The sequence below is a fragment of the Sceloporus undulatus genome, chromosome 1 (assembly GCF_019175285.1).
Source record: "Sceloporus undulatus isolate JIND9_A2432 ecotype Alabama chromosome 1, SceUnd_v1.1, whole genome shotgun sequence".
Lineage (NCBI taxonomy): Eukaryota > Metazoa > Chordata > Lepidosauria > Squamata > Phrynosomatidae > Sceloporus > Sceloporus undulatus.
This window is the reverse complement of record NC_056522.1, coordinates 72,840,927-72,865,991: the sequence shown is the minus strand read 5'-3', so window position 1 is coordinate 72,865,991 and position 25,065 is coordinate 72,840,927. Positions and strand designations below refer to the sequence as shown.

Genomic DNA, 25,065 nt, shown 5'->3' with positions numbered 1-25,065 from the left:
GGAAGACCTCATTCTAAAATAATGTCTAGCGGTTCTAACATATTTGTACTTATCTGTCTTTGCCTATTCTATGGTAAGAAAAATGCTTTGTACTACAAACTTTAACATGTCTACTAAGGCTGCATCCACACTGCAGAAATAATCCAAGCTGACACCTCTTTGTCATGGCAGTTTGTGGCCTATATCCCATACAATGTTGGCTCTTACCTACATAACCATTGGACTGTATTCACTCCTTAATTTCCCCTCAACAGTAAACCTAAAATGGAATCTTCCCACGCTAATCTGTGACTCTAGGCCCAGAATCTAAAATTTCCCATGCTGATTGATTTATACATGTACATTTTCTAGTACATATGATAAAGGGCATGCAGTAATAAGGTACAGATTTGAGCAAGTGTGGAAGAACTTGAATAGTTTAAAACTGAAATGTGCCTACAAACCACACAGAAGAGAAATACCGTAGTATAGAGATTAATGTGGATACATTAAGTATTGTTGGCCCTCTCTGAAAAAGCTCAGCAAGTAGCTAATATTTACATTTAGCGCTTAGTTTGTCTGAAGAGGCCTCTTTGTAAACACACAGCTGGAAAAATAATAATGGTGGGGACATTTATTTGATCAAACATAGGATACCATAATAGATTACCACAATAATCACTGTTTTTTAGGAGTTACTCATAATAACAAGCAATTATCAGAGCCACTACAACATAGTTCTCAGTTTCTTGTTGACCTTGAATCCAATTGTCCCTTGCAACATCCCAGACCCATCTGCTGGCAATCTGGAGAAGTGAAAAACATATACATATCAGCAAATTGAAAACTAAAATCTGAAATGGAAACTAAAACTAACAAACAAACAAAAACAAATTTCATAATCACATCCCACATTTCATTCCAGGCCCAATACAGAGTTTTGGTTATTACCTTTAAAGCCCTAAATGGCTTGGGCCAGAATTACTTGAGGGAACGCCTCTCCCTACACAATCCGCCCTGCACTCTCAGAACATCTGAGAGGAAGTCGCTAGACAACATAAAAACCAGGCTAGTGACTACTTCCCACAGAGCATTTTCTGCCATGGCCCCCAAGTTGTGGAATGAATTGCCGGAGGAGATCCATCTCATTACCATTCTCAATGCTTTCAAGAAAGTGCTGAAGACGGATTTCTTCCGGCGAGCCTACCCAACAAATCTACTACCCTCTGTTAGTATGGTATGTTCTTATGAAGAGTCAATAAATTGTATTGTATAGATAGTATGTAGATTTTATGTTTTGTATTTGTTATGTTTTTACTGATGTAGTATACAGACTGCTGTAATCCTGCCTCGATCCGTAGGGGGAGGCGGGAAATAGAAATTATTATTATTATTATTATTATTATTATGCCAGAAATTTTACAAAAGACTCCCAAGACCAACTCTTAGACATTTTTACAGGCTCTTCTATCAATCAGTTACCATTTCAGGACAATGAAAAGTATCTGGCATAATCCCGTCTGAATGAGCATGCATTTTGCCTGTTGATCAAGCCAAGTAGCTTTAGCAGTCCAAAATAACTATCAAATTATAATCACAAAGGATCACAGACGTATTGCATTTTGTAACATGGGACAAAAGCTGTGTACTTGTTTTTCCATAAACATTATTTACTGCAATGGACTGTACATTCAAATTCAGGAATGAATCTAAAATGTTATTGATAGCTATGGGAAGGCAGATATGATCAACCATCCTCCCTTTTGAGCAGGAGTAGGCAAAGTGCAGCCTGTGAACCGCATTCAGCCCGCCAGAGCCATTTTTGTGACTTCCAGGGACCCTTAGGGTCAGGTATTTTTAAGTACCTGAGAATGTTCCCCCAAATACCCTAGGGTGTGTGGATTACATTTCCACCACATCTGGAGACCCCTCAACAATTGCCTCAAAATGTTCATTCAGGGGCATGGGGTGCATTTCCACCACATTTTGCTGGGCCAGTTTAGGCCCAGAAAAGGCCATTTCTGAAACCCAAAAGATGGTGAAAATGCCTCCATACCTCCTATATGTTTGACTTGGGGGAGGGGCAGGTGCAGCCATCCAAGGCTTCCTAGGAGGCTAACACTGGCCTCTACCCTTCCACAGTCACCTATCTCTGATTTAGATAGTTCCCAAACCAGGGCCACCAGAAGGCATTTGACTATAGCTCTCAGATGTCCCAGTGACTGGACGGTAGTTAAGGATTCTGGGGTTTGCAGTCCAGCAATATCTGGGGATCCAAACTAGGGAATCACTTCTTTGGCAAACATTTGGGTTTTGTTGGGTAAAAAAAATGCAAGGGGGGGTGCAGAAAAGAGGTTCACAAATAGACGTGGGGGAGAGCACACACCCCACTCTGGATAGCATTCTGTTAGTGCCATGCATGTAGAGTGAATGATTCACCATATGATGCTGGCAATGGCAGAAGCAGAATTATGCTTACAACATTACGCACTGTGACTACACATTGCACATTGTGGTTTTGTAGTGCACAGTCACTGATGTGTTACATAATATTGTTATTCTGCACAGGGGTTGCGTAGTGCTGGTGCAACATATCTCCACATATGGATATTTATGCCATGCTGAGGGGGCACTGAATTACATCCACAATGTAATTTATTTATTTATGGCAGTAGGGAAACAACCCCCAGGGGCCTTCTGCAGCCATGAGACCACCCCACCTGCTGGAAAAAGTGGGACAAAAGTGTGTTAGTAACAACAAACTGCCACTCCTGGAGACATCTGGAAGAGGCACAAGTCAATGGCCAAAAGTATCCAGTTTGATTTTGGACCATGAGGCAGACTATTTTCAAATGCATCAGGCCTGCTTGGTGGAGGGTGGGGGGTGTTGGAGCAAAGCTGATCCCTAGGCCATCTTAAATAGCCAACTGATTGCTCAATAGATAGAACCCCCATATATGAAGGCAATATACCTTTAGCAGATGCTAAGAACAATCGTCCAGAGGTGGAATTATATCAAATTAGTCAAAAGCCAGAATACTTTTTTCTGACCCAGAATAGAATCTGAACCATTATCTAAAAGTATTTTGTTGAATCTGAACTGGGGAGGGGATTAGTTTAGAATAGCAGTTCAACTGAATAACAAAATACCTGATGCAAGTACACTGACTAGCTTCACAAGAACCAAAATGAATAAAGTACAATGAATATATGTGAGAATTTATATACAGTATTTTGGCTTTGTACAAAGTTTGTACTCCAGAGCTTGGAAGTACCTAACAACAATAAGAAACTACAGTACTCAGTTCATTTTCCAAATAGGGCATAACTGAATCACATTACAAACTGAACTTGAGGAGGGATAACTTCACTTTATTTATATACTGCAAATTTCTGTGTTACCTTTTCACAGGAATACGGAGCTAGCAAATGTTCCTACAAAGGATTATTTTTGTAATGCAGCATAGCACACTGCTACTACATATAAATAATTTGCTACCCATTCTTACTACCGAGTAATCTTTTCCTTGTGTCAGTCTAGCAAGCACCCATTTTGGAAGCACTGTTTCTATACAACTGCAATGGAAGAGAATGAAGTGTATGTTATAGTGTAATCCTTTACCCATTTACTTAGAATCCCACTGAGGCTTCATTCGCACTGCAGAAATAATGCAGTTTGACAACGCTTTAACTGCCAGGGCTCCATGCTATGGAATCCTGGGGTTTGTTTGGGCACCAGAGCTCTGTGACAGAGAAGGTGAAATGTCACACAAAACTACAATTCCCAGCATTCCATAGCATTGAGTCATGACAGTTAAAGTGGTGTCAAACTAGATTATTTCTGCAGTGTGGATGCAGTGCAAGTGCCACAGGATTTACTAATGGGGAAAAATGCATACAGAGTTACACCCTTCAGCAGTTTTCTGAAAGCAAAGTAAGCCAGTGTGTTTACTCACATGTATTGACTGACCAGTCTTTTCCACAAGAAATACTTGGACTACATATTTGTAACGATCAAAGCCCAGCTCTGTTACAGCTTGTAATATAGTGTCAGTGAGGTCTGTACATGTGGAGGCAGCAATGGGACCACTATATCTGAAATCTTGAAGTTTATTCTATTAAGAATTAAACAGAGTTGCCAGTATTCATACAAAATCCCTATCTGAAGATGTGTCATATTCATTTTAATAGTTTAAAATGGTTTTATAACAAATTCTAAGTCCTTTTAAACAACATAATATTTATAACTAAACATAGAATAATACTTTCCCCACCCTTCTAAACAACAAGATATTTCTCAGTTTAGGGCTTAGTACATAAGAAAATTTGTATTTTTGCACCCTGGTCTAGAACCTTCTTTGGAGGTCTTTAGAGGTTACAGCACTCGTTTTTCACGAGTGCTGTAACTATTCCTGCATGCCAGGGGGTTGGACTGGATGACCCTTGCAACCTTTTCAGCTCTTAGATTCTATGTCTTCAGTAAAACTCTTCAAGGAACAGGTTTTGTCTAGAAAATACTGTGATATTTTCAGATATTAGGTTTATTCTAAAGGGTAATGCTTATTGCAGTGAAAATGTCCTTAGTAAGTAAAATGGGGGGGTAGGGTGGGGTTTCAAGACATAGATTACACACACACGCACGCACGCACACACACGCACACAGAGAGAGAGAGAGAGAGAGAGAGAGAGAGGGTTTATCCCACTTTAGTGTAACAGATGATGTTATCCAAAGAATCCTGACAATTATAGCCCATGGAAGGCATTCAGAATTCTGTTTATGGACCTCCGGCTGTCTGATACATAACTATAATTCCTATAATTCCCAACATTCCCTGTGACGAAGAAGTGCTGTTCAGGCCAACAAGTCCTGCCATAACATGTAAAAGTTCTCCTGTTTACTATGCTAAACAATCAGCCCCACTTTCCTAAATATCTCATTTTTGTGCATGAATGATATGAACGATATAAAGGACAAGCACATATATAACTAGAGTTCACTATTACTATACATGATATGGCTACAATCATTTTAATACATTTTATTAAGTTTTCCATATATATATATATATATATATATATATATATATATATATATAAACAATACTAAGAACAGAACACTACAAAGAATCAGAAAAGCAATATAAAAAGAAGGAAAAGGAGAAAAATAGACACATCAAGAAAGAAAAAAGATAAAAGTGGTTTCCAGTCTTCTCCACAGTGGCTATAAACCTACATTACTCTAAAATAAAATGAAAAACTCTCAATGCTTCTCTAATACAATAAATCTTCAACTGCCTTTTTATAAAGTACAATTGTTAATAGTCTAGATCAAAGTTCACATAATCCTAAATAAGTACCAGCAGGAAATCTATCTAACATTTCTATATATTCCTTTAAAATTATTGGTACATTTTCTTAATAACCTACAGAAAAGGCTACAATACACGATCAAGTTGCATGGTTTCATAAGAATACAGGAAACTGCCTTATCCATCTAGCTTGGGCTACACTGATCCACAGTTCTCCAGGTTTTCAGACAAAGTTCTCCCAAGGCTGCCTAGAAAAACTCAGACCTGAATCTGGATTTTCTGCAGGCAAAACTCTTTTCAGGAAAAATTGACTCTTGCCAGTAACGTATGACTCTTCCCTAGCTACCAGCATTACTGATTCTGTAATCAGTAGTAATTAATCGGGAGAGAATCTGTTTCAGATTTTACTCTGAACCTTAACTATTCCTTTAAAATTCAGATTAAAACCAGGAGAGGAGTTGTGATTTTATGAGAAGCCACCAGTCAACACTGTTTCAGAAAGCTACCAGGTTAACAGTGGAAGAAGTCCATAGGTACTTAGGTAGCTTTTTATGGATTCCATTAAACGTCTATTAACTCTGAAATCTGAATAGTGGCTGAAATCTTATACACACTTTCCCAAAAGTGATCTCCATTATACAAAATGTCTTAATCCAATTACTAGGCCCAACTAGAGTACGTGCATTTAATTAAAAATTTTATATCAGCATTTCTTTACTGTACAGTCATTGGTTCATTGGATCAACTGTAAATGGTATCAGAACTGGATTTAGGTAAGTGATAGTTATTTTGGAGTGAACATTCATAGGTTTATCAGTAATTGCAGTGGCTCCATTCCTTCCTCTCGGGCAGATCCCAGAGGGTGATGCTTGGGGACAGTTGCTCCAGTAAAAGGGAGCTCACCTGTGGAGTCCCACAGGGTGCTATCCTGTCCCCGATGTTGTTCAACATCTATACGAAGCCGCTGGGTGAGATCATTCGGAGTCGTGGGGCTGGGTGTTATCAATATGCTGATGACACCAAAATCTATTTCTTCATATCTCGTTCGTCAGCCTCGAATTCTGATGGCATCTCCTCTCTCAATGAATGTCTTCGGGCAGTAATGGGCTGGATGAGGAAAAACAGACTGAGACTGAATCCAGACAAAACGGAGGTGCTCACGGTAGCGGCCCCGAAACCAAGAATCGGGTTGCAACCTCCGGTCCTAGATGGGATCACACTCTCCGTCAAGGACTGCATTCACAGTCTGGGGGTGCTCCTTGATTCATCACACCTGATGTCGAATCAGGTAAATGCAACAGTCAAGAGCGCTTGTTATCAACTTCGGCTGATATGCCAGCTGCGCCCTTTCCTGGAAGTATGGGATCTTGAGACTGTTGTCCACGCGCTGGTAACCTCACGTCTAGATTTCTGTAATGCGCTCTACATGGGGCTACCCTCATACTTGGTCCGGAAACTGCAACTAGTACAGAATATGGCAGCCAGAGTAATTTCCGGAACAACTAGGAGAGACCATATTACTCTGGTTCTAAAGTCCCTCCACTGGCTGCCTATTAGTTTCTGGGCCCAGTACAAGGTGTTGGTTATTACCTTTAAAGCCCTAAATGGCTTGGGTCCAAACTATCTTCGGGACCGCCTTCTCCCCTACAATACTCCCTGTGCACTCTGGTCCTCTGGGAGAGGCCTACTTCAGCCACAAACATCTAGGCTTTCGGCTACCTCCCAGAGGGCATTTTCCATCGTCGCCCCCAGTCTGTGGAACGGCCTGCCGGATGAGATCCGTCTGCTTACATCCTTAGACAGCTTTAAAAAGGCTGTTAAGACAAATCTCTTCCGGCAGGCCTTTCCAGAATAGAGAACCCAGTCTCAGGAAACTCCTATAAATAGATACTGCCGCTCCCATTTATTATTGTTATATTGATTATTGTTATGTTGTTTGACCTTTGGGTCAGTTTTAACTTGTATGGTTTTAATTCTCTATTAGATTTAATACCTTTTTAAGGGGGGAGGGTACTAGGGATTTGATATGTTTTATATTTTTAACTTGTTAGCCGCCCCAATTGTTCTCAGAGGGGCAGGATACAAATAAATTTTATTAGTAGTAGTGGTAGTAGTAATGCAAACTGTAGCATCAATATGCTTTCCATTTTGATATGCACTCCCACTGATCAAAAGTCTTTAAAATGCTGGCTTTTTGTTGCATCCAGATACAAGCACTTAGTATGAGGGCAGTGGGTTAAATCAAGGCAATTTAACTACAGTTAAAAATAGTTTGTACATCTCAATTTGATACATCATGAGAAATGAGAATGATAAACAGGCTCCCTTTACTATATCAACTATCACAAACTAGAGTTCAGATTAATCAGTCATATTTGAGTCTATTCTGCAACTGCTAGTAATTAGTCATAATGATATTATGCAATAAATAAAGGTTAGAAGCAGCATAACCATTGTTTACCTTCAGTATTTCTTCCACCTTCTTCTTTACTACATGAGGCTCAAATTTCCTGTAAGGTTCCATTCTGTACGTGTTGGCATATTTTGGTTTTGCAAAAGTACTCTTGAATGCTAAGAGGTCAGTTTTTGTAAAATCTGTCAGAGAGTCATCATCTGGCTCACTTCCTGAAACATCATGGCTTGAAGCTCTATGTTTTGCCATCTGCGAAGTCCAACATAAATAGTTTTTGGAATCCTTTATCACATTTAACATACACATATTTTTACAATGCAAATACATTTCCAAATAACAATGCAACATTAAATTTTCTGTTTTAGCAATCTTGCTAACCATTCTAAATTGTTGGCAAATTACATCCAGATTCCTTAACCATGGTTTCTACTATTAATGTCAAAAGAATTCATTTGCATGGGAACACAATTCCCACTTCTATGCCATGTTTGTTGGATTATCTTGGGCCAGTCTCAGAGCTACTGTCGGGACATAACGGGGGATAAAATGAGAATCTTTAGAGGAAGGGTAAAAGAAACATGAAGTCCTTAGAAGAAAGGTGGAATAAACATGAAAACAAATAACTTTTGCCCTGAAATGTTTGAATTTACTACAATCTGATTCCAACTGGAATCAGTTATTAAGAGAGCTGCAGGTGATCTAATGGAGACACCATTGCTAGTGGTACGTATACACATATCCCATTAAGGAGGTTTTTTAAGGTTTCTTGTAGGACTTCAAAAATCCTAAAGCTTCTTTGAACACAGAAAGCTGTGTGACAAAATAAGTGTCCCATTTTTGTGAAAAAGGTATGGTATAAATAAAGTGGTGCATGTGTACCTTACTGGTAACAATGGCTGAATTATATGGCCTTCAACTCTCTTAACACTTTCAGAAGTAGGGTTGCCATAATTGTCCACTAAAACCCGGGACAAAATGTAGGACAAAATCTAGACCAAACTGTAGGACAACTGCAGGACAAAACTCAGCCCAAAATGTAGGGCATTTAAGAAAAATGGAGGACCTTTAGTAGACATTATGGCAACCCTATTCAGAAGCCATGAATTACAATCACTTAAGAGGGAACATACATGACCAGACAAAAGGCCAATGATGCAGAATGCACAAGCCAGATACATTTCTTTCCTACCCATGGTCGCTATCAAGTGCTAATTAACTGTATACTACTTTTGAACTGGAGATTACATACAGCAAATGTGAAGGGACAGGGAGCATCTCCCCCATAACCCTCCTCTCCAGTGGATTGCTATGATACTCCCATCACAACCAGAACTGACATAACATCACTTCCAGTTTGGTGATCTTTATGTTCTGCTATACTGTACTGCCAATCCCTGGAAAGATCATAACCCTTTTCAACCAAAGGGTTATGATTTTTCCAGGGCTTGGCAGTATAGCAGAACCTAAAGATCACCACATTTTTGTGGTGCTTTTGAGGATTTTTAGGAGTAATAGACTAGAAAAAATAAATAAATTGTGGGAGTTAGGATCAAGGAATTTTAGATGCTGCAATACAGGGGTCCAGAAACCACAAGCAGCCCAGGGCTGCATTTTTACCTTCTCTGTAATATATTTTTGTTCTTAGCTGCTGTCAGATTCAACCTATGATGAAACTATGAATGAGAGACCAAGTCTCCTTGTCCTCAACAGCCCTGATCAGCTCTCACAAACTCAGAACCAATGCTTCCTTGATTGAGTCTATCCATCTAGAACACCATCTTCCTTTTTTCCTATGCCTTCCACCTTACCAAATAATTTACACTTGTCCCTCCACATTTGCTGGAGTTAGGGGCACAGGACTCCTGTGAATCTGGAAAAAATCACAGATCACAAAAACACTGTTTTTACCTGAGAGAGAACAGCTCTCTAGGAATCTCTAGGTCCTCCAATGCAACTCTGTGGTCAACATCTGCCAGATATTGACCATAGAATTGCGCTGGAGGAGCTACAAATGCCCAGTGCAGTGTTCTCCATAGGAATGTCTAGGTCCTTCAATGAGACTTTTGGTTAATATTGACCATAGAGTTGCCCTGGAGGACCTAGAGATTCCTAGAGAGAACATATTAATAAAATCTGTGAATAATCAAATCTGCAAAACTCAAATGTGGAGGGATGAGTGTATTGTCTTTTCTACTGAGTCATGTCTTCTCATGATGTGTCCAAAGTATAACTGTCTTAGGTGCATTACAGACCGCCCGTTTGGGGCGGCCTGTATCCGGCCCTTTCCCCGCCGGATCAGGGCCTCAGCTGCCACATCGGCAGCCTCCGCTTCCCCATGTCCTGGAAAGGGGTATCCTTGGGGCTTGAAGCCCCAAGGACACCCAGCGGTGGTGGGGAGGAGGAGAAACTGGCCGCTCGGCCCCTTTCTCCTCTGCGTCGCTGGTGCAGCCATATAAAGGCTGCGCCCAGCGACGCAAAGCTGGAAGAAGCTCCGAAACGGAGCTCCTTCCAGGGCCGCAGAAAGGGCACCCTAGGCACCCTTGCACGGCCCCACTACGTCACAACTGCGCTGCCCCCGTTTAGAGGTGGCGCAGTCGTGGCGGCGCCCGTGTGCATAGGGCGCCACCATTTTGTACGGGCTCGGTCCATACTAGGGTTAGGGGCGTCAAGAAGTGACGCCCCTTCCTAACCCTAGTACAGACCCAGTCCGTACTTTTATGCCCATTTGTAATGGGCCTTAAATGAGTGATCTTGACTTCTAGCAAGAGTTAAGGCTTCATATGGTCTAAAAAAACTCATGTACAGGTGACCCTCCACATTTGCGGCTTTGACTTTTGCGGATTTGATTATCTGTGGTTTTAATTAATATTTTCTTTGTAAGAATCTCTAGGTCCTCCAGTGCAATTCTGCCAGAGGTTGACCATAGAATTGTGCTAGAGAGCCTAGAAGTTCCTAGAAAAAAACACTTCTCTAGGCATTTGTAGGTCGTCCAGCATGATTTTATGATCAGCTTTTGGTAGACATTCACCACAGAGTTGCACCAGAGGACTTGGAAATTCCTAAAGAGGTGTTCTCTCAGGTAAAAATAATAGTGTTTTTTTATTTGCATTTTTCCACATTCATGGGGGTTCTTTCCCCCTAACCCCAGTGAACGTGGAGGGACCACTGTACTGGTCTTTTTAGCAGTCCAAGGTATCTGTAGAACTCTTCTCTAGCACCACGTTTCAAATGAGTTGGTTTTCTTCCTATGAGCTTTCTTCACTGTCCAGCTTTGACAACCACACACAGATAGAAGAACCACTGGACCTCATCCCCTTTCCCTCCACCATTCCCTTCTCCTTTTGTTCCGTGTCTTTTTGATTGTAAGCCTGAGGGCAGGGAACTGTCTGATTATAAATAATAATTGTAAGCCGCCCTGAGAGCCATTAGGGCTGAAGGGCGGGATATAAATACCTAAATAAATAAATAAATAAAATATAGTTAATACAATGCTGTGATGATCCCAGTGGCCCAATCATTACAAATGGCATGGGCAATTCTAACTTTAGTATTCAATGAAATATTTTTACACTTCAGGATCAGGATCTTGTATAGTTCCTTCACAACTGTCCTTCCCAGCCCTAGTCCACTTCTTGGCTGCAGTCTCTATTCTAGTTAATAATTGTGCTGAGGTATGGAAAATCTTAAACTGTTTCAATGTCTTCATCTTCTACTGTATGCTTATGTAAATATCTGTGGGGTTTTTTGTTCAACCCTAATCTTCCCTTTCCACTTTCTTCCCTGAGTTTCTTCAACAATTATTCCAAGTCTGCTATTTTCTGCTGCAATATGGTGCCATCCTTCCTCCAATCCTAGCTGCCCACATTTTGAGATTTTCTGGAGATGCCCTTCTCTGTCCAACCGCCCTCACAAGTGCATCAGGTGGAAGGAAGCACAAAACAGGGCTTTCTCAGCAGCTACTCCTCAACTCTGGAGCTCCCTTCCTAGGTCCAAAACGCACCCAGAAATCATCCAGTTTGAGGCCACTTTAACTGCCCTGTCTCAGTGTCAGAGAATCTTGGAAACTATATAGTATATTGTGGCACTAGAGCTCTCTGACATAGATAGCTCAATGTCTCACAAAACTAGTTCCCAGAATTCCCTAGTATTGAGCCAGGGCAGTTAAAGCAGTCTCAGAGTGGACTGTTTCTGCAGTATGTTTTGGACCCTAGAGAGGCTAACTCTTTGCTCTCCTTCCATAGGCAGATGAAGATCTTTTTGTTTCAACAGGCCTTTATAAGCTGATTGCTAAATGGAAAAGGACCTTGCAGAATGTGCTGGACTGTTCATCTGTCTTCTTTTTAATGTCACTGCTTTCAACTACTTTTAATTTTGTTGTTAATTTAGTTTATATGTACAATATTTTATCACTGCATGTGTTTTAAAGTGTTCAAGCTATCATGGGTCCTGGGCTGGGAAAAGGGCAGGAGGATAAATAGATGTAGTCACAGCAGTAGTAGGGAGGCGGGGCCATGGAGAAATAATCCAGTTTGAGATCGCTTTGACTGTCCTGCCTCAATGCTGGGGAGTCCTGGCAATTGTCGTTTTGTGAAACGTTCAGCTTTCTGTGTTAGAGAGCTCTGGTGCCACAACAAACTACAATTCCCAGGGTTCCCTAGCACTGAGCCTGGGCAGTTAAAGCGGTGTTAAACTGGATTATTTCTGCAGTACGGATGCAGCCATCTATACTGGAGAAATAACCCGGTTTGGCAGCGCTTTAACTCTTTGGTTATTTGCTATGGAATTCTGGGAGTTGGAGTTTGTTGTGGGGCCCAGAGCGGACAAAGAGTTAAAGCGCTGCCAAACCGGGTTATTTCTCCAGTGTGGCTGCAGCTCTAGATAGAGCTAGGATCTCTTGGGACCGTAACGCCTGCGGACGGTACGCGGCGCAGATCTCATTGCACAACAGCGCCCACTGCCGGTTGCTCGTGTCATCGCAGCGCATAAACGCTCCCATAGGCGCATGCGCACACGACCACCGGCATCGGCACCAACCCGGTCTTTGTCGTAGACGCTGTATTTCCTCGCCGCGGCCAAAGGATGAGGGGAGGCGGGGGCAGCGCCGGCGGCTTTCTTGAGCTTATCCATCTGGCTCTTGGGCGAGGGAATGGGGCCTGGACTGGCGGGAAAGGGCTCTCGCGCTCAAGCTCCGCTCAGGCTATTGGCTTCGTCGCCGCGAGCCGTTGCCCGAGCGCTCCAGGACGCCCCGCCCCCGCTCAGTGACGTCACCACGCACGACGTCACCAAGGGGGAGAAAATGGAGGCAAAGGTTTGTTGGAAGGGAAGGAAAGTGGGCACCTTCAGTTCGTTCCTATATATGTATGTAGTTTAATATTTCTTATGGTAGCTCCATAAGAATCTGTGGAAGGTGTGTACATTTTGGGGGTCACATATGTGTGTGTGTATACCCACTAACACACATAGAATGTATTTATTTACATAAATAACTTCTTTATGTGTGTTTATGTATACAGTATATATATATTCACAAATGTTTGTGTGTGTGTGTATATATATATATATATATATATAAACACATACACATATTCACAGAAATATGTTCTTCATGTGTGTGTGTAACACTTGAATACACATTTATTCACATAAATATGTTCTTGGTGTGTTTATATGTATGTATATGCACATTCACACAAATGTTCTTCATGTGTGTATGTGTATATATATATATATATATATATCATAGAATCATAGAGTTGGAAGAGACCGCAAGGGCCATCCAGTCCAACCCCCTGCCATGCAGGAAATCCAAATCAAATATATATATATATATATATATATAAACACAAAGAACATTTATGTGAATATATATGTGTATGTATGTGTGTATATATATTCACATAAATATGGTCTTTATGTTTATATATATATATATACACACACACACATACACATGCACACATATATTCACAAAAATATATTCTTATGTGTGTTTATATATATATATATATATATATATATAATCACATGAAGAATATAATATATATTTAAATATATCAATATATATAGTGAACATTTACTATATATAATGAATATAATATATGTGTACTATGTATTGTATATATTTATTAAATAATAAGTTTATTTGTATTTTTCCGCTTCTCCCAACAGATCGAAGCGGGATTACAACCAAAAATCTCCATACAGGCAATCATGTCTAAAATACATATCATAAAAACATCACAAAGTATAAAAAATTCAATTACAGTAATCGCAGGGCAGCGGGCAGTTATGCTGTTATGACTGAAAGTGGGATTTCCTAAAGTTCTTTATAGAAGGTCAGGTTGGTATGCCCGCCGGAAGAGATCCATCTTTAGTGCTTTCTTAAAGGCATCTAGGGTTGTGATGAGACGGATCTCCTCCGGCAGATTGTTCCATAACCTGGGGGCCATAGCTGTATATGCTCTTTTGGAAGTAACTGTTAGTCTGACCTTTGGTTAGTCTAACAGATTCTTCCCTGTTGTCCTCGGGGTGCGGGGCGGATTGTGTAGGGAGAGGCGTTCCCTCAAGTAACTCGGTCATGTGTGTGTGTTGTGTGCCTTCAAGTCGTTTCCAAGCTATGGCAAACCTAATCATGGGGTTTTCTTGGCAAGATTTGTTCAGAGGGGCTTTGCCATTGCCATCCTCTGAGGCTGAGAGAGTGTGACTTGTCCAAGGTCACCCAGCTGGTTTCCATGGCTGAGCCGGGATTCAAACACTGGTCTCCCAGTGTCCTAGTCCAACACTCAAACCACTACGCCACACTGATCTTATATAGTCTCTACATATGTGTGTGTGTGTTCTTTGTGAATTGTATGTGTGAGTGTGTATACACACACACACACACACACACACAAATGTGGTGTGACCTCCCAAAAAATGTATACACCTGTCTCAGCTTCTTATGGGGGTACCATAAAAATATTTATGCCACAAAAGCAAATACACCTGGCCTACATCTGCTCTGCAGAAACAATCTGGTTTGACCCTGCTTTAACTGCCATAGCTCAATTGCTATGGAATTCTGGGAATGGTAGTTTGTTGTGGCACCAGGGCTCCAGACATACAGTAGTTACCTCTTTTCCACACTGCATTTTTCTATATTTTAATGGCTGTTTTTCCAATTTGTTTCAGGTCATTCAGCTCATTGAACCAGTTTCTACTTGCCTTTCCACTCCTGTTCACTATATGGTTTGCGAAGCTGGATTTGAAATAAAGGAAAAGCATGCAATTAATAATTTTGTATCTGACAGTGGTGAGATATTTTGGAGCGCAATTACAGAACACATACATTATGGAGAATCAGGTGTGTGTGTGTGTGTGTGTGTTGTAAATGGCACATATTTCAACAGTGGGGTTTCTGAGCAGAATATAGTAAATGATAGTAAGAGTAAATGAGTAAAAAATATGAACTGCATCTGTTTTGGCTTGCTGTTTTTGTCACATTTAGTAGAATTAATATAAGCCTGATGCACAAAAAGTATGTGTTATACCTTTACACAGACATTGCTGAACAAAAAGAGTTGTGTTCAGTCTATTTATTTATTTTCATTTTTATGCACCTTTCTCCCAGAGTGTGGCCCAAGGTGGCTCACAAGTAAAAACATTTTAAAAGACCTTACAATAAAAGTTTTTAAAACAATTAAAAACATCAGAGAAAAACAATATAAAATTACACATGTTAAAAACTACAATACACCCCCAATATAATAAACATGCCATATAAAAGCCATGACATGACTATATATTAAAAGCCTGCCTGAGGCCTGTTACAGACTGCCAAAATAAAGCTGCTTTGGGTCTCTTTGGAGGTATGCTATTTAAATGATGCATGCATCCTAAGTATCCGAAAGCTGCACCAAAAGCTGCACTCCAGTGCTTAGGAATGGAGTGTGGCTTTGGCGCGACCTCCGGACTCTTAGGACCCATGCATCATTTAAATAGCATACCTCCAAAGAGACCCGAAGCAGCTTTATTTTGGCAGTCTGTAACAGGCCAAAATAAAACCATTTTTTGCTTCCAGCAAAAGGAAAGCAGGGAGGGGGCCAGGCTAGCCTCCCATGGAAGTCTGTGATTGTTTTTATTGGAAGCACTTGTTTTGGAACATGATAGTTATCAGAAGGATGGACCACTTGTGGCTGTAGGGTTGCTTGTAGACCCCATCCTAATTTCAAAAGACTTCTCCAAGTGGTCAGTCCAGACCTGTGGTAAGAGTAATTTGCCCCTTCCCTGACCAGTGCTGCCAACAAGCCTTGAAGAATTCCTTGGTTTGGTTCCCCGGAATTACCCCAAATTACCCGGAAGGGGATGGGACTTCTATGACGGGGGATTGCAAGGCAGCATGGGAAGGCCTAAAGGTAGCGGGACTTCCGGGATGGGGAATGTAGTTCTTTTATCTGGAGTTCCTGATCACTTTCTATTGGTTGCAGGTAGAGAGAATGGCCACTGTTTGGGTGGGAAGGTTTAATTCTCTGGAAATTCCCCAGATATTTTGCAAACACGGAAATTAAACAGAAAGCGATTAAATCCCCCAGATTCTGGGGAATCCCCCAGAAATTGGCAACACTGTCGCTGACAGCGTTCTGGACAAGAAAAAAGAAGGAGAAAGAGAAACACACACAAAAGCGAGTGGAAGAAAGATAAAAGGGTTACTCAGCCATTTTAGGCTCACATCCTAACCATAGCTTGCTTCAGAATAATCATTTGAATGTTCTTCTGAGGATCCAGTATACCCACATACCTTTTAGCTCCTAGAGTCCTAGACACTAGTGAAAACCAAAAGCAGAGGTAGGCAACCTTTTTGACCCAGGGGCCGGGTTGCTGTTGCTCAGACAACTCGGGGGGCCGAAGCAATAAATAAATAAATAATTTTTTAAAAATTAAATAAATAAATAAACCGGGACAAATGTAGGACAAAAATTTAAAATTGAGGACACTTTTAAAATAAAGAAATGGAGGACACGCAATAAATCTGATTTTTTAAAAAATGTTAATATAAATGCATGTTTCTGAGGCTTCTATAGACAATTGCCCCCCTTGCTCCCTCTTGCTCCTCCTTGCCCCCCCTTGCCCGCCGCTTGCCCCGTGCACAAAGGCCCCGCGCACCTGCGCCAGAGGCCCCGGCGGCAATCTGCGGCAGGGCCGGGGTGGGCCGGTTCCTAGGCCTTGACGGGCCACATGCGGCCCACTGGCCATAGGTTGCTGACCCCTGCCCAAAAGGAATATTAACCCCACCTAGCAGGGCCATGGATTTAGAATAATTAACAGTATTTATTATTTAATTACGGTAGTTATACCCCTTTTTTCAGCCCTAAAAGCTCTCAGAGCGGCTTACAGATAGTGATTCAGAAGGTTCCTTGCCCTCAGGCTTATAATCTAATAATGGCCAGAAAGGATGCTGAAGCAATTAATTTTATCTAGTCTGAGAAATTCTGGCACAAAAATAAACTGTCTTATATTCCTATTATTCCTATATAAATCCAGAAATCATGGGAACAATTCCAGATATAAGTCACATATCAGGGGAAAGTCTAGACCCTTAGGTGCTTAGGTGAAAAAAATAAATAAAAAGTATCCTATTTGTAATGACTCTTGGCATAGGATAGAGGTAAAAGATCTGAGTATGTTTCAAAAATTCTGATGGAAACCCAAATTCCTTCATAGCTGCATACATAGAAGGCCAGAAGGTTTTGTCAAGCATTTTTTCTGCATCAAGTAAAATAACAGCAGCAAAGCCATGTCTTTAAAGCAGTTGTAACTTTCTTAAATTACCAGCTCCCTGTTTATGATGAACAAAACTTACCTGGGCCAGGTTAATTAATTATGTTCTTATTTTTGAAGCCTATTAGCTAGTTTCTCAACCAGTATTTAACATTAACAATTAATTGAGTTTAGTTTATAATTTACATAGTCTTTGAATCTGTGGGTAAACCATTTGGCCCTGGAGCTTTCCCCATAGTTTCAAAGGGTTTCTCTACATGGACAAATTACTTTGAATTCACCCACCCCCTGTTTACATGACACAGCACCAAACCCCTGAATCAGGTGCAGATAGTCTACGACACCTTCAGGCAATTCAGGGGTTTCTCACCCTAACCCACATTTTAATAACCCACATTTTGCTGCAGGTTTTCAGCTCTCATCACAATGATGCTACCTTCACCTACGGTCTGCTGTGAGCTGTCTAGTGCCACCTCTGTGGGCACAAGTCACTCTGAGGTCAGAATGAGGCAGCCACCATCAATAATATGGCTGGGCACCTTGGTATAACCTCATCATCAGTGCTGGGTGATGAATAGGGATTGTGTGGGAAGACAGCCACCTGTCCTTTGCTGCAAGATTTGAAAACCTGCAGCCAAAGAAAGCAGGAGGGGGCAATTCAGGGCCAGAATATTCTGGGGACACCCGAAAGTATTCTGGCAAATGAAGACAGAGCCAACGATTGTTATGTTGCAAATGGAATTGTGGGAGCATTAAACCTGAAAAAAGTCTTTTGATCTGAATCTGGCCCATGTCTGCTTTGTAGAATATAAAATAATTTATGGCCTGTTTGGCTGCACACTGTCATCTTGTTTTTTAGGTCAATCCTTGGAGTACATAAATAGTGTGAGGTCTTTAGGTCCTGTATGTGAATCTGTTCACTTGCATTTTCAATCCCTCACCATGGAACAATTTGAAGACCAGTTTCTGTTGTGGTTTCAGTGGACAAACTGCTCAGAGGTAAGAAAAGAAGTTTAATCTGAACAGAACTGCACAATTGTTCTGTTGCATAATCATATGATATCATAATACCATATGCCAAAACATATGCTGCTGCCACCCCAACAGATTATATAGCTATAGACTTCATCTGAACTGCAAAAATAATGCCCTGGCTCCATGCTTTAACTGCCCTGGCTCAATGCTTTGGAATCCTAGAATTTGTTGTGGCACCAGAGCTCTCTGATGGAGAAAGCTAAATATCCCACAAAGCTACAAATCCCAGGATTCCATAGGATGGGGCCATGGCAATTAAAGCAGTATCAAACTGTATTATTTCTGCTGTGCAGATGTATCCATGGTTATCTGTCTCCTTTATTTATGCAGACTTTGGGAAATGCTCTTGGAATGTGTAGTTTGACTTTAGTTGCCTGAAGTACTTTCTTTCTCAACATACCTGGTCTCTGCTGATGGTACATTTTAGTCTGAATTGCATAGCTTGTTTGTCAAAGATCCCTTGAGGAAACAGTTGTATTTAGCGAGAGAGTGTTGGACTACATGGCCTCTTGATCCATTCCACCTTTGTGGTTTATTGCTTTGTAAGGCAGCAAATGTGGAAGATCTAATAAAGCTGTGTTCCAAACATTTTTGCAGCTTGCCAGTATTTCATTGTAAACAACATGATAAGAGCCTTGCATGTTCCAATGCATGGCTAATGTGGGCAAGGGAGAGAGTTAATACAGGCAAGAAAAGCAGCCATTGCATTGTTTTCAGTTGATTTCCCAGTTTTAAAGGGAAATGTGGATTTTACAGGTTGCAACCTGATAATCTTGTTGGAGACTTGTACAAATAAAACAATTACCTGAAATGTTTCTTCATTGAAGGGAAAAGTTCTCTTCTTTCAAAGTAAATAAAATTATAATTGGACAGTATTTGTGATTCCCCCCCCCCCAACCTATTATATTTGAGGTTTGATTGTTCTGCTTTTTTGCTCCAAATGGTCTACAAGAAATGATATGTTCTTGATGTTCCAAACTGCAGATATTTCTTGAAATGCTTCGTACCGTAAAGGATCCAGATGTTACAGCAATTGCCCTGAGCTTAATGAAGCTTACATCATGCTTGGAGCGTGCCTTGGGTGATGTAAGTGCCAAAATTTTAAACACTGCCAAGCTTTAAGGTAATAAGGTCTTTCTGTGATACAAAAACTAGTCTTTCACTTTCTCATTTAACCATCAGAAGGTTGCAGGTTGAGTATAATTACCAGCTGGTTTCCCCATTTGGACATTGTGAGGAGTTGCCTCACAAATGTTCATTATAACAGTGAAGAATGCAAGGCTGCAATTTGCCATCCATGTGCAAAGAGGCACCCAACATAGCAATAGCATTTACATTTCTATATTGCTTAATAGTGAACTCAGACTCTCCAAGCGGTTTAAAACCTGTAAGCCAGTTGCCTCCAACAAGCTGGGTACTCATTTTACCAGCCTATGAAAGGATGGAAAGCTGAGTCAACCTTGGAGTCCTGGGATCAAACTCACAATCTTGTGGCTGCAGTGCTGACATGTAACCACTGTGCCACCAGGGCTCCTGGCTCCAGGTCCACATGCATAACAGTTTGTGGGTCAATGAATTGAGGCCCTGTTCTACTCCCACTAGGGCATGTAGCTTTCACTGTGCCTTTCAGGAGCAAGTTCCTCCAGGGTGGGTCCCGTGCAGTTTTACTGCTTGGAGAAGGAGGAGGAGTTGCAGTGTTAAGCTGGGTGTCACACAAGGGCTCCCACTAGCTAGCAGATTCTGGATTGGTTTCCTTTGCTGCCTTTATTTCAAATTATACTTCTAAATCAACAAGAAATGTTTTTCAGCAAAATAAACTGAACTGTTTAAAACATTTTTTTATTGAAAATAAAATAAAACATACCATTTTGATTCCTAGGTACTCTTATTAATAGGCAAAGAATGTCCTTTTCTTCTGAGAGATTTGCTTGCATCTCAGGAACTTGCTAAAGTCTTTGGACAGTCAGTGGTGAGTGGGTTTTCATATGGCTTTTATAAATACAAGCATTTAATTTTCATCAATTTATTTATTTTTTTAGAATAAATTGAATGACAAGAAGTGCAGAAACAGACAGGACAGCCACATATAGTCCACAAACTACCTGTTTCTCATCTTTGGTGCATTGTTTAGGAGCTGTAGGCACCGTTTGTGTCTTCGTATTTCTGCCTGTGTTTGAAGCTATCCATGTCTCTAGCCTGTGACACTGATGCTGTACCAAATTTGCAGTATACTTAGAGGTCAGGTAATGATTATGTGGACAGTGGACTGCATTTTTGATTGGCCTTAGAAGCCAATGAGACTTGGCTTTTATACCTCATGCCTAAAGGCGAGGTTTTTCAAAATAATGGATGTAAGTGGTTTATATTCTTAACAGTCTCTTTCCTCCAGTCCATGACACCGATGTCATGTCAATGTCTAAATGTTTTCTGACATAATTGTCCTTTATCCCTATTAGATGGATGTTCTGAGAGTGTTTATTGGATCTCCAGATGGTCTAAATCTCCGTAATATTTTGTGGCACGGGTTTGCATCACCTCAAGAAATTCCTGTGAAGTAAGGTTGCAAACTACATTAATTAGAATTCAAAGATAGTGTTAGTCTGCGGAATCAGTAAGTAGAGATATCTTGTAGCACCTTTGAGACTGAAAGAAACCAGTTGGCAACATGAGCTTTTGTAGACTTAAGTCTGCTTCTCCAAATGCATCTGAGGAAGTAGACTTAAGTCTACAAAAGCTCATGCTGACAACTTATTTCTTTCAGTTAGTCTCAAAGATGCTACAAGATCTCTCTACATACTAAATTAATTTGACTTTGTGATCTTGTTTGTTTGTTTCCCTTTTCTGCTAGTGTCCTGTGTGGATTTTTAACTGGATCTGTTTCATTTGTGTAATGTGTCTTGACTCCCAGATTTGGGGAGAAATGTGGGATAATAATAGCAACATTAGCAATAATAGATAATAAAATCAGTTAAGTAGTGCCAATGATTAAGTGAATTTATGCAAAACGTTGATAGTGAAGGAGAGGAGGCCGGTAGTTAAGGAGCTGTTTTTCTTGTGAATTAATCAGGAAAAGAAAGCACTTGTAAGGAACATCAGTGTCTGTTGAAGTGCAACTGTGACTAAATATCTCACTATTTTTGATTATCGTTTGTGAAAAAACAAATAGCTGCAGACACACTGGCCAAGTCCAACTGCATACTTGGATATCCAACAGTAGTGAAATTGGGCTTTTATTTCCCTTCACCACTCATTGCATCCCTGTGTATCCTGAAATCATGTTCTGGAGGTTTTTGTGATACTCCAGAGCACGTTTGTAAGGTATGGTGGGCTGCAGAAGCAATTGGGATCCAGTGTAAGTAAGCCAATTGCTCTTGAGTGTTTTCAATAATTGCTTCATGTAAACTAAGGGGCACTAGGAATGTGCTGTGATGGGAAACCTTTAGCCTTTTTGCTTTTGAAAAAGAAGATATTGAAACTGACATAATAAATAGAAACAAAGGGTGAGGGGCGAAAGGAAAATGGGCAAAAGGGCATAAATGGTCTAGCATGGAGACAATCTTTCCAATGCTTGTTTTTTCTTGTATAGTAACCCCAACTAGGCTTTCAATAACAGCATTTTAACAATATCATTTATTTATTTATTTATTTATTTAAATATTTGTATTGCACCATGTATCAGAAGATCACAGACTAGTTTACAGTAAAATCAATTTAAAACAATAAATATTAATTTTATATAATTTAAAAAAACTAAAAATATATTAAACCATTTGTCAGTTAAAAATCGAACAATTTAAAATCATTTAAAACAATTTAAAATAGTGCCAACTATGTCATATGTATAAACTGGATGAAAACAGTAACACCCAAAAGCTTTAATAAAAAGTCATGTTTTTTTACTTGTTGTCAAAATGATGCCAGTGCTGGCACCATTCGAACCTCAAAGGGGAGGGTGTTCCACAAGTTGGGTGCTACAGTAGAGAAAGCCTCCTCTTTCCTCCCACGAAATGGGATACAGAGGAAGGCACTTTCAGTAGAGCTCAGTTCTCTGGCAGGCACATATAGAGGGAGGCATTCCCTCAATTGATGTTATCTCCAGCATCTTGAATTCAGACCAGAAACATTTTGACAACGATCACAATTCATTTAAAACCAATGTTATGTGAGTTTCTGAATGTTGTTTCAGCAGTCTAGCTTGTGAATTTTATACTAACTGCAGTTTCTGAAACTGCCTCAAGGGCAGCCTCATGTAGATAGCATTGCAGTAGTGTAACCAGGAAGTTATCAGTGGATGGACTACAGTGGCTAAGTTATCATAATGCTTGTGCCCACGCTTGTCTTAATAATAACCTTGTTTCTCATATCTTGTTGTATGTCATGTAACTTTATTGTACAGTATGTCTTATTTCTCTCCTAGATATTTCTCTATGCTGCTTTTTTTAACAGCAGGATTGGGGCAATTGTTAAAGAATTATCTCCTGGAAACTCAGACTTCTTTAGTTCATCGACCTTATGTACCCTTCAATATCTTGGAAGAGCTACATATTTTTCCAGGTAAGGATATTATATCGGGCACATTTTGATAATTTGAAATAACATACAGTGTTTCTTCTGTTTCTCTTTTAGAAGTTTGCACAAGTCTGGAGACTGCAATATTTTTGCAAAATATTTCTGTACATAAATCATGTTTAGTAGGTATGCAGAAATCAGCTGTAAGGAAAGAGACAGCATGCATCTGTTATTGCAGTCCATATGTAATATAGGTTTTGGTAATTAGGTCAGTTTAAGAACAGAGAATAGCTTTATTTTTAAGAGGTCTTATAAACATTTAAACTGAGGAGCCATCTGTAGCTGTTTTTATACATCGTACATGCACAGACCTCAATTTAACCCAAGTATATGTTCAGCAAAAAACACCAGCCATAAAAATCTCAAATGCATTTGACTCATCTACACCTACCATTTTAATGTGTACACCTTAAACATTTCATTTGAAATAGTGTAGTGCCAACATTTCTGATTTATTTTATTTATTAAATTTATGTTATGCCATAATTACCCCTAAAACTAAGGTGTTATGGGAAGAGTTAGGGTTATAGTCAGTGTGGTGTAGTGGTTTGAGTGTTGTACTGTGACCCTGGAGAGCAGGATTTGAATCCCCAATCAGCCATGGAAACCCACTAGGTGATCTTGGACAAGTCACACTCTCTCAGTCTCAGAGGATGGCAATGGCAAACCCACTCTGAAGAAACATGCCAAGAAAATGCCATGATAGGGCTACCTTAGGCTTGCTGTAAGTTGGAAACAACTTGAAGGCCCCCCCCCCCCCCCCAAAAAAAAAAAACCATGGGAAGGGTCATTTTTTTACACATTGCTTCTAACCTCTGGAAGGTTTTCACACCAGTGTACATTCCTTTCTTCTGTTTTCTAGATCTTAATCAAGAACTGTTGTCATTGGCTGAAGAATTAGTTATGAAATCAAATATTGTATTAAAAAACATGGTGCCCTTTTGGATTACTGCAGTGACATCATTTAGACAATCTAGGTAACAGTGATAACATTTTCCCCAGTCTTATTTTTTTAAAGCAGATATCACATTTTTGTAACTATTAGGGTCTGGTTAGAATCTGTTATTTACAGACTCCATTTGTCTACTTGTCATAAAGTGCCATAGCTGGCAGTCATATCTGAGACAATTTTATCATGAAAGGAACTACAGAAATATCTCACTTTTCCAGCAAATACATAAATAATTCAAAAGACAAAGTACCCATTATGATTTGAAAGTCCTTAGAATGAACACACTTTTTAAAAAAAAAAAAAGCATGAAAAATTGAGTGAACTTTCTGATGATTGGGGTGGCAGCAGTAGCAAGGGAAGGCAGGCTGGGAGGAGTCAAGCAGCACCAAAAGCTGGTGGGTGCTAAAGACCCAGGAAGAGCAGCCTGCACACTGATGGGCAACCCAAAGTCCAAGTTGTTCTCTCCAACTGTCCCTCTGCAGACCACAAATGCTGCACCATTTTATATAAGGGACCTGATTTTGGAATATTTGGCAGCTGCCTGCTTCTGCCTTGCGAACGATTGGCCAGGAGCACTTTGCTGCCTTGAGAGCAGAAGCAGGTGACTGGAGAGCACTCAGAAGATCTTCTTTACGATGATCAGGCGGGGCCCACTTCCTTCCTTTGCTACTGCCATCAGCCCAGTCATCAGAAAGTTCACTCTTATTTTTCATTCATTTTTTAAAAATAATGTTTTTGAAATCTCATCTCTTTCTCTCCAGGCATTACTCTCTGCAGTGTCGCATCTTTCATGTTTCTCTGCAGTCCAAAGAATACCTCACGATTTTATTTTATATAACAGATGTCATTATTGTTTAGGTGATCACCAGGAAGCTCTCCAGCCACCTGTTCCACCTTTCAGGAGATGGTGCTCCTGGTTGTTTATTTGCAAGGAAGAAGTGGCTGGCAAAGATTCCAAAATCCAAAAATTTCCAAAATCTGAAACACTTCCAGTTGAACACATTTTTGATTAGGGAGACTCAAGCTGTATCGGGGCTTATCTGCCTGTTATT

The 25,065-nt window shown here is 40.3% G+C and overlaps 2 protein-coding genes across 4 annotated transcripts in view; one reads left to right on the top strand and one right to left on the bottom strand.

Annotated features, from left to right (window-relative positions):
- Positions 1-598: 598 nt before the first annotated feature.
- On the bottom strand, positions 599-12,868 carry DYNLT2 (dynein light chain Tctex-type 2). Of its 3 annotated transcripts, none has more exons than XM_042445160.1 (4): positions 12,736-12,868; positions 7,750-7,950; positions 3,936-4,094; positions 599-785 (listed from the first exon to the last, which is right to left on the bottom strand). In XM_042445160.1, the coding sequence occupies exons 1-4, from the start codon at positions 12,826-12,828 to the stop codon at positions 675-677; spliced, it is 564 nt and encodes a 187-aa protein (XP_042301094.1). In that variant the 5' UTR covers positions 12,829-12,868; the 3' UTR covers positions 599-674. The 3 variants fall into 3 exon arrangements, with proteins under 3 accessions (XP_042301094.1, XP_042301096.1, XP_042301095.1); XM_042445162.1 differs by lacking the exon at positions 12,736-12,868 and adding an exon at positions 12,005-12,152; XM_042445161.1 differs by lacking the exon at positions 12,736-12,868 and adding an exon at positions 9,319-9,625.
- The window catches only part of ERMARD (ER membrane associated RNA degradation), a 34,220-nt gene continuing 22,002 nt past the window's right edge, over positions 12,848-25,065 (top strand). Inside the window, exons 1-8 of the mRNA XM_042445163.1 lie at positions 12,848-13,009; positions 14,872-15,043; positions 18,317-18,456; positions 19,477-19,578; positions 20,372-20,461; positions 20,949-21,046; positions 22,910-23,046; positions 23,924-24,038. Coding sequence (XP_042301097.1) covers positions 12,848-13,009; positions 14,872-15,043; positions 18,317-18,456; positions 19,477-19,578; positions 20,372-20,461; positions 20,949-21,046; positions 22,910-23,046; positions 23,924-24,038 — 1,016 coding nt within the window. The remainder of the gene's footprint in view (positions 13,010-14,871; positions 15,044-18,316; positions 18,457-19,476; positions 19,579-20,371; positions 20,462-20,948; positions 21,047-22,909; positions 23,047-23,923; positions 24,039-25,065) is intronic.

Coding starts and splice junctions, on each gene's coding strand:
- DYNLT2 (XM_042445160.1), bottom strand. CDS start 12,828: ATGGATAAGCTCAAGAAAGCCGCCGGCGCTGCCCCCGCCTCCCCTCAT. Junction 7,951..12,735: donor GCGTCTACGACAAAGACCGG/GTTGGTGCCGAT, acceptor TGGACTTCGCAG/ATGGCAAAACATAGAGCTTC. Junction 786..3,935: donor AGACTGGTCAGTCAATACAT/GTGAGTAAACAC, acceptor TCACTTCTCCAG/ATTGCCAGCAGATGGGTCTG.